Below are 7,483 nucleotides of genomic sequence, written 5' to 3' on the forward strand. Positions count from 1 at the left end.
TGGCTTCAGCTGAAGGATGCATGCATGGTGACTATACCACAGTCATCCTCTTGAAACTGAACGGCCCAATCCTGGCCCTGCAGGGAAACATGCCATGAGGCAAGGTGGAGATTAGAGGGCAGAGAGGTGGATGCATCTCACCCAGGGGGACAGGGCCTGTTGGTTTGAACTGGCAGCAAATTAAGAGCAGGGCAGGAGATGGGACGGTCCTGGGGAGGACATGTGGTCCTGCCCAAGCGTCCACATGTCCTGTCTCTGCAGCACAGAGGACCTTCTAGTGGAGATTAGGGGAGGGAGCATCCTCAAGGTCTCAGTCATCTTTGAAATCTCAGCTCCAGAGTCCCGGCCCCACCATCTGCCAGTCATGACCAAGGGTGAGTCACTGCCCCTCCCGAGCCCCGCTTCCTCACCTGCACAGAGGACTGTAAGAAGAACCAGTGACTTGCTGAGGACATTACCCAGCATGCAGTGAGCCCTCCCTGACTTCATCTGAGTGACAGGCTTCCTTACATCTCTCCATCTTGTTGCTAAATACGTGGCAAGACCCACCCAGCTCATGGACACCCCCATCTCCAGCAACAGGCGGCCTCCCCTCTCCAGCTCAGGGACCTAGGCTGTAAAGACATCCTGTGGCTAAGTGGCCTTCCCTCCCAGGCAGGTCCCTAGGAAAGGGGCTGCAGTGACCCTGGGTGACCCAGGCCCAGTCTGTCCCTCAGTCCTCACAGTTGAACACGCACCTTGTCAGTGGCGGCTGCCCCGCTTGTACTCTTCTGTGGGACTGGGGAGGCAGGGGAGCCCCCCTCCTCCTCCTCAGCCTCGCTACCCGCCTCACAGTTCACCGCCTCGTCCTCGCTGTCCTCGCCCTCGGAGGACACCTCAGCCCGCCGCACCATCTTGGACTTCAGGTAGTCCATGTCGGACAGTTCCTTCTGCGTGGCTGCCTTTGTCTGCAGGCCTTGCTCCTCTGGGGACACAGAGGGTCAGCGGTCTTAGTGAGCAGAGACAACACGCCCACCATGGCCCATGGCCTTCACACAAATCCACTCTGATCAACACCTGGCGCTGACTCAGGCCACACGTGACTTTGCATGTCTTTCCATCCTGCCCATGACACACGGAGATGTGTCGCTCCCTTCCAGTCCCTCCTCCCTGATAAGATTTAGTCACACATGTGTCTGTGTGTGAACATGAGAATATGAGTGCAGTGCCCACAGGTGCCAGCTGGGGGCAGCAGAGCCCCTTGGGCTGGAGTTACAGGCCAATGTGAGCCATGGGTGGACGCTGGGAACTGAACTCAGATCTGGATGAGGAGTCAAGTGCTGAGACAATCACCCCAGCTGCCCAAGATCCTCCCTTTACGTTACTCTTTAAACAATATTAAAGTAATACACACAACACAGCTCATAGTAGAGACTACTATCATCTCCTGGTTCAGCAAATTCCACAACAGTGCGGATTACAATCCTTGTCAGACACTAGGCTTCTGCATGTGTCTGTGCTGCACGCCTGCCACTTTGTCCTTGGTGTCCCTGGTGAACAGTACAGTTTGCACTAAAGTACAGAGGGCACCTGGTGCGACAGACTCGGATGGCAAGAGCTGGGGGAGAAGAAGCAGGAAAGGGACACGTGCCTGAGCAGAGGAGGGACGGCCACCCCTTATGCTGCAGCCTGTGTGAGCCCTGAGCACACCATGGGGCTACACCTCTGCTCAGCACCTTCCAGTGGAGTTCCAACTCCTTCCTTTGGCTCCCTCTGCCTTAACCCGTAACCAGGCTCCTCTCCAGCTCCTGGGCCGTCCCTTCCTTTGAGCCTCTCCAAGGCTGTTCCCCACTTCCCCTGCCTCCCCGCCCTCAGTCTCACATTCCTCAGCCCAGCAGACTTAACCAGGCTGAGCTGAGTTAGTCCCACATCCTCACCAATAAACCAGAACAGCTTACAGTGGACCGCAGGACTTAGGGCCTATGCTCTGTGCTCTGATTGGCTACTCAGCAGCCACAGCAGGGCCCATGAGGACAGGACACCCTACCACTATCCCCTAGAGCAGCAGGCGCCCTTCTGGGAAGCTTTCCCACACGCTGTCACCACACCTGCTCAACTGGGAACCACCTGTCTCTGCCCCTCTGCTCTTACTGCACAGGTTCAGGGATCCTTGGGGTCTTGTCTCACTGCTGTGTCCACAGTCCCCAAAGATGTGCCGGTATACTGTACATGCTCCGTGAATACTGGCTGAGTCAGGTGACCAGATCGGCCTGGGGGAGACACACCTGTGGGCGAGCTGCTCATCCCACAGCTGTCTGGAGGGAAGCACCTGGCTATTCCTTTCTGGAGCCCTTGTCACCAGAGAGTTATCACTCAAAGTGTGCCAAAGACATTGTCCTTGTGCCCATCCGGTCAGGGCAAGGCAAGGCCCATGTGTACCTGGAGTGTACGCTCACCTTCAGGTTCCTCTCCAGTTGGCTCCTCCTCACTCTCCTGCCCCGAGTCGGAGTCGGAGTCAAAGTTCAGATAGTCACTCGCTGGCTTGGTCTTTGCTCTCGGGAGCTCAGTGTTCAGAGCATCGTTTGCCCACGTGGCCACTTGGGCCCTCTTCTGGTGAATCGACAGGAACTCCTGGAACTCGGCATCTTCCTTCAGCTGTGGCAGTCAGCGGGGCGGGGGGCGGGGGGGGGGGGGAGGCAGGAAAGAGAGGTGAGGCAGAGGCTCTCTGGCCCTCCACCCTCTCAGGGTTCACAGCACCACCCCTCCCCTCCACCCACACAGAACACTTACCTTCTCTAGGTCACTGGGCACCTTTTTCTTTTTGTCATTCTGAAAGCGGAAGGCAGACAGGGTCACGGCAAAGAGGGAGGCAGGAAGACAAAGTGCACTGTCCCAGGCATGCCCACCTTCCAAAACCACCCGAAAGATACTTCCCACTCCCTCCCAGCCAGAGACCACCCTGCCAACACTGGGCAGAGGGCTGGGGATACCGCCTACATACTTTTTTAGTGTCTGAGGGAACGGAGTCTTGTGATGACTGCTTGGGCTGGCTAGGCTTCTGGGCATGTTTGCTCCAGGCTCGGGGTTTTGTTGGGTCTCCAAAGGACTTGCAGAATTCCACCTGTATGGGGAAAAGAGCTGGCTTCCACAGCTGCTGTGACACCCAGGCATGCGTATGACCCCTTCAGCTCCAGGGGGGTGGGTTTCCCAGAATGCAGTGGTCACTGACTTGTTGAGTGGATTAAAACGATCTATCCAATCTAGACATCGTCCTCCAAAAAGTCCTTCTGGCCACTGCCATTCAGAGAACTAGTTCTGCCTATCATGCTCTCCAGTAGGTGACAGGAAATGATGCTGCCCACTCTGCTCACACCAAAAGGTTAAGACAGAGACTGGGGGGCCCAGGAAGCAGGTGACGACAGAGCAGAGATGGAACTTGGGGCACATGGGGATTGGGAACCCACATTCACCCCCTAGGCTAACAAAGGATGTTGGGGGGGGGCAGCACCTGCCTGGCACAGGGCAACAACAAATGGTGGCTGTCAGGGTGACAACAGGAGTGCAGAAGAACACCAGGGACCACGCGTGAACCAATGTGGCACTCAGCCCTGTCACCTCAGGTACACTCTCAGAGGCAGCTTTGTGGGGGGGGACACCCATGAGCCACCCCCAGACATTCCAGGCTGTTACCAGTTAGCAAACCACTTTATCCCAGTGACATCCCTTTAGAAGTGACTGTTTCTATCGATTCTACCGTACTTATAACGTGTTCAGGGCACAAAGGTCGAACAACAGAGAAGAGTACAGTGAAAGCCAAAAGCTTTAACTCATCAGACACTCTGGAGAGGGAACAGTTAGCAGATTCTCAGGAAATGATGCTTGGGCTCTTGAGAGCTTGGGAAGTCCTGAGGCAAGGCAAACTCTCTACGGCAGGCAGGATGAGACACTCTCAGACTCACCGTGATCCGGGATGTGTCGATAAAACTCCGGTTGAAATGGCGCAGTGCTGCCTGCGCCTCCTCCTCCGACTTGAAGCCTATAAAGCCGAACTTGCGGAACTTGCCGTCTTTGGTGAACTTAAGGCTGCAGTCAGTCAGTGCGCCAAAGGCGGCAAACAACTGCCGGAATCGCTCCTCTTTCATCTAGGGGAGAAGGGGCACGATGAAGAGCTGGGCATCCCCGGAGCAAAGGGACAGACAAGTTGGACGCCTAGAGGACCTGGAGGTCACCTGGAGGGCGACCTGAGATGGAAAGATGGGAACATGAAACCTGATGCCAGCTGAGTGCCACGAGCAGGTTACCACTTTAGTGAAGGAATGAGACCCCAGGGCACCTCAAGTGTTCTGTCTTATCTCGGGCCCTGTGAGGTCCACATCAATCACAGCATCTATCTGTGGCTGAGGCTTTTCCAAGTAAACAGACAAGGGAAGCTATGTAAATGTTTACTAACCATGAGAGGGAAGAATGGAGCCCATTAAAGACAACCACACCCTGATCCCCAGCACCTGGGGCTGCACCGAGGCTCACTGCAAAGGGGAGTATGTAGCCCTGGCTGGCCTCTAACTAGAGATCCATCTGCCTTCCTTCCCAGTCCCAACAGGCATGCTCCACCACGCCCAGGTATTTCAAAAGGGATAGTTCAGGCATGTTTAAACCCTGGTGATGAAGCCAGTGATGGTGATGTGCACTTTTAATTTTAGGATTCTGGGGGCCTAAGAGTTAGATTTCTTAAATTTCACGCCAGCCTGGTCTACATGTCAAGTTCCAGGACAGCTAGGGCTACTAACCAGACCCTTTCTCTGAAAAGAAAAGAATCCTGAGATGAAGTTGTGTATGGCGAGGCAGAGGCAGGAGGATGGCAAATTCAAGATCAGTCTGGGCTACAAACTAAGGTTCTGTTTGTCTGTCTCTTTCTGGTTTTGTTTTTCAAGACAGGGTTTCTCTGCATAGCCTTGGCTGTCCTGGAACCCACTCTGTAGTCCAGGCTGACCTTGAACTCACACAGCCTCCGGTCTCTGCCTCCCAAATGCTGGGATTAAAGGCATGGCTACCACTGCCTGACTAAGACTGGGGTTCAAAACCAAAATTCCAATGCGGTAGAGCACCCTGGATCTATCTTCTGGTACTTCACCGCCATCAGTGAGGTCGGAGGCTCAGAGTGAGGAAGACTAGATGGTGGGAGAGAATCAGACCAGGTGATCTAGACTTGAAGGATGGGGTGACAGAAGTGAATGTGAGTCACAGAGGGCAATGGCCAGCACATGCTGAAGAACCCTAAGAAGACCCACCGGCAGCCATGGTGCTGTCATGTCGAAAGGCTAGACACCCCCACAAGCTGTCAGTGCCTGACAATACCTTGACATTAGGCTTCCTGACCTCTGAGATTATAAAAATAAAAATACAAAATACCGCCGGGCGGTGGTGGCGCACGCCTTTAATCCCAGCACTCGGGAGGCAGAGGCAGGAGGATCTCTGTGAGTTTGAAGTCAGCTTGGTCTACAAGAGCTAGTTTCAGGACAGGCTCCAAAGCTACAGAGAAACCCTGTCTCGAAAAACCAAGAAAACCCAAAATACCAATGTTGTTTCAACCACTTTATCAGGGAAGTAATGGGAAATTAACATGTTACTACTATAATGTGGCTAAAATATCCCACAGTGTAGATAGCTGGCTGCTATTATTCTCAACAAGCCAGACTTCCGTGTGTGGCTTGAGGGCAGTGGTTCTCAACATGCCTGTTGCAACCCGCGTTGTGGGATGCGTATCACATATCCTGAACATCAGATATTTACATTACAATTTATAACAGTATCAAGATGATAGTTATGAACGAGCAACAAAATAATTTTATGGTGGGAGGGGGGTTTCGCCAGAACATGAGGAACTGTATTTAAGGGGTTGCAGCTTTAGGAAGGCTCAGAACCACTGCTCTAGGGGCATGCGGCCCAAACAAATTCATTTATTTATTTGTTTGCTTATTTGTTTTTGCCATATCTTGCTATGTAACCCAGGTTGGCCTCTTACTTGCCATCCTATTGAAAGCTGACAGTGGGCGTGTGCCACCACACTTGGCTTGGAAACAAGTATGGAGCTGAGCTTGCTCCGTGATAGTGGAACAGTAGTGTTCTGGTCTGCTTCCTGCTGTTGCCATCCACAGCAAGACAGAAAGCAACTTAGGGAGAACAATGGCTTAGTTGGCTTACAGGTCCCAATCACACATCCAGGGAAGCCAAGGCAGGGACTGAAGCAGAGACCACTGAGGCACTCTGCAGACTTACTTGCTCAGCTAGCATTTTTATGCTGTCGAGAGGTGACACCACCCACAGCGAGCTAGGCCCTCCCACGTCAATCACCCATCAATGTCTCACAGACTTGTCCACAGGGCAATCATATAGAAGCAATTCATCAACTGCAATTCCCTCTTTCTAAGTGACTCCGATTTGTGTTAAGTTAACCAAAATTAACCGCCACAAGGAGGGGTCCTCTGAGTGTCCATCTGGTCGCCTGTCACCACATACGCGCGCTGGTTTCCTCCTTGACCCCGCACGGCACGCAGTTACCGAATGCCTGCCTACCGGGTGCCAGTCCTGCCTCAGACTTAAGAATCCCTCCATCCTCCCGCCTCATTCACTTCCGGAACCCTCCCACGGCTCCTGCTCACCCCATTAGGGAGGTTCTTCACGATCAGTCGCGACATGGTTCCCAGGTCCTCCACGCTTCTGATTCACGAACCCCGCCACGCCGACTTCCCACAACTTTCACGCCACCTCACTGGGCGCCGCCATCTTTGGCGCGTCACGTGGCCCCCGCCAGGTTCCGCCCGGAAGTGGGCGTGGCCTCATTAGAGCGTCTCCCGCGAAGTCACGCCCGCGGGGGGGTGGGACGGGAGGGGAGGGAGAGAGCTGAGCGCATTTTGCGCAGGCGTAGTTTCTTCTGCGAATCCTGGAGATGACAATGCTCGGTAAAGCCGGCAGGGGGCGCCAGTGCCCAAAACCCGCAGGGTGACGCTGAGAAAGAGTGGGGACTTTTGCTTAAGAAAAACTTTTTTTTTCCCGACTGGTGGTGCTCACACTACACTCCGGAGGCAGAGGTTGGCGGAGCTCAAAACAAGTGTGGTCTACAGATAGAATTCTCTGGCTGTTACACAGAAGAACCCCTTTTTACATTTGTTTATTGTGCATATATGTGCATATATGTGTACATATGTATGTGCACATGTTCCAGGGTTCACATGTGATCGCCGGAGGACTGCTAGCAGTGGGTCTCGGGGATCAAAGTCAGATCGTCAAATTTGGCGGCAAAGCCCCTTAACGGGCTGAGCCATCTCAGCAGCCCCCTTTTTATATAGAGAAACTGCCAGGCACTGACTCAATGACTGAGCACGTCCTGTGAATATTGTTATAGTGTGAGCGTTGGCGACAACAGCCCTGTTTTGCAGGCAGGTGAACGAGGACCCGTTGAATGGTGTTTCTCGATTCAAGCCTTGTAGGTGCTAAGTAGAAAGAC

The 7,483-nt window shown here is 53.6% G+C and overlaps 1 protein-coding gene across 1 annotated transcript in view; it reads right to left on the minus strand.

The window, feature by feature from the left end:
• The window catches only part of Rbm19 (RNA binding motif protein 19), an 81,125-nt gene extending 74,328 nt beyond the window's left edge, over positions 1 to 6,797 (minus strand). Inside the window, exons 1-6 of the mRNA XM_048422564.3 lie at positions 6,639 to 6,797; positions 3,939 to 4,121; positions 2,981 to 3,100; positions 2,770 to 2,808; positions 2,436 to 2,634; positions 738 to 964 (exon numbers count right to left, since the gene is read on the minus strand). Coding sequence (XP_048278521.3) covers positions 738 to 964; positions 2,436 to 2,634; positions 2,770 to 2,808; positions 2,981 to 3,100; positions 3,939 to 4,121; positions 6,639 to 6,674 — 804 coding nt within the window. The 5' untranslated portion in view covers positions 6,675 to 6,797. The remainder of the gene's footprint in view (positions 1 to 737; positions 965 to 2,435; positions 2,635 to 2,769; positions 2,809 to 2,980; positions 3,101 to 3,938; positions 4,122 to 6,638) is intronic.
• Positions 6,798 to 7,483: the final 686 nt, after the last annotated feature.

Source organism: Myodes glareolus, chromosome 2 (assembly GCF_982192425.1).
Source record: "Myodes glareolus chromosome 2, mMyoGla1.1, whole genome shotgun sequence".
Lineage (NCBI taxonomy): Eukaryota > Metazoa > Chordata > Mammalia > Rodentia > Cricetidae > Myodes > Myodes glareolus.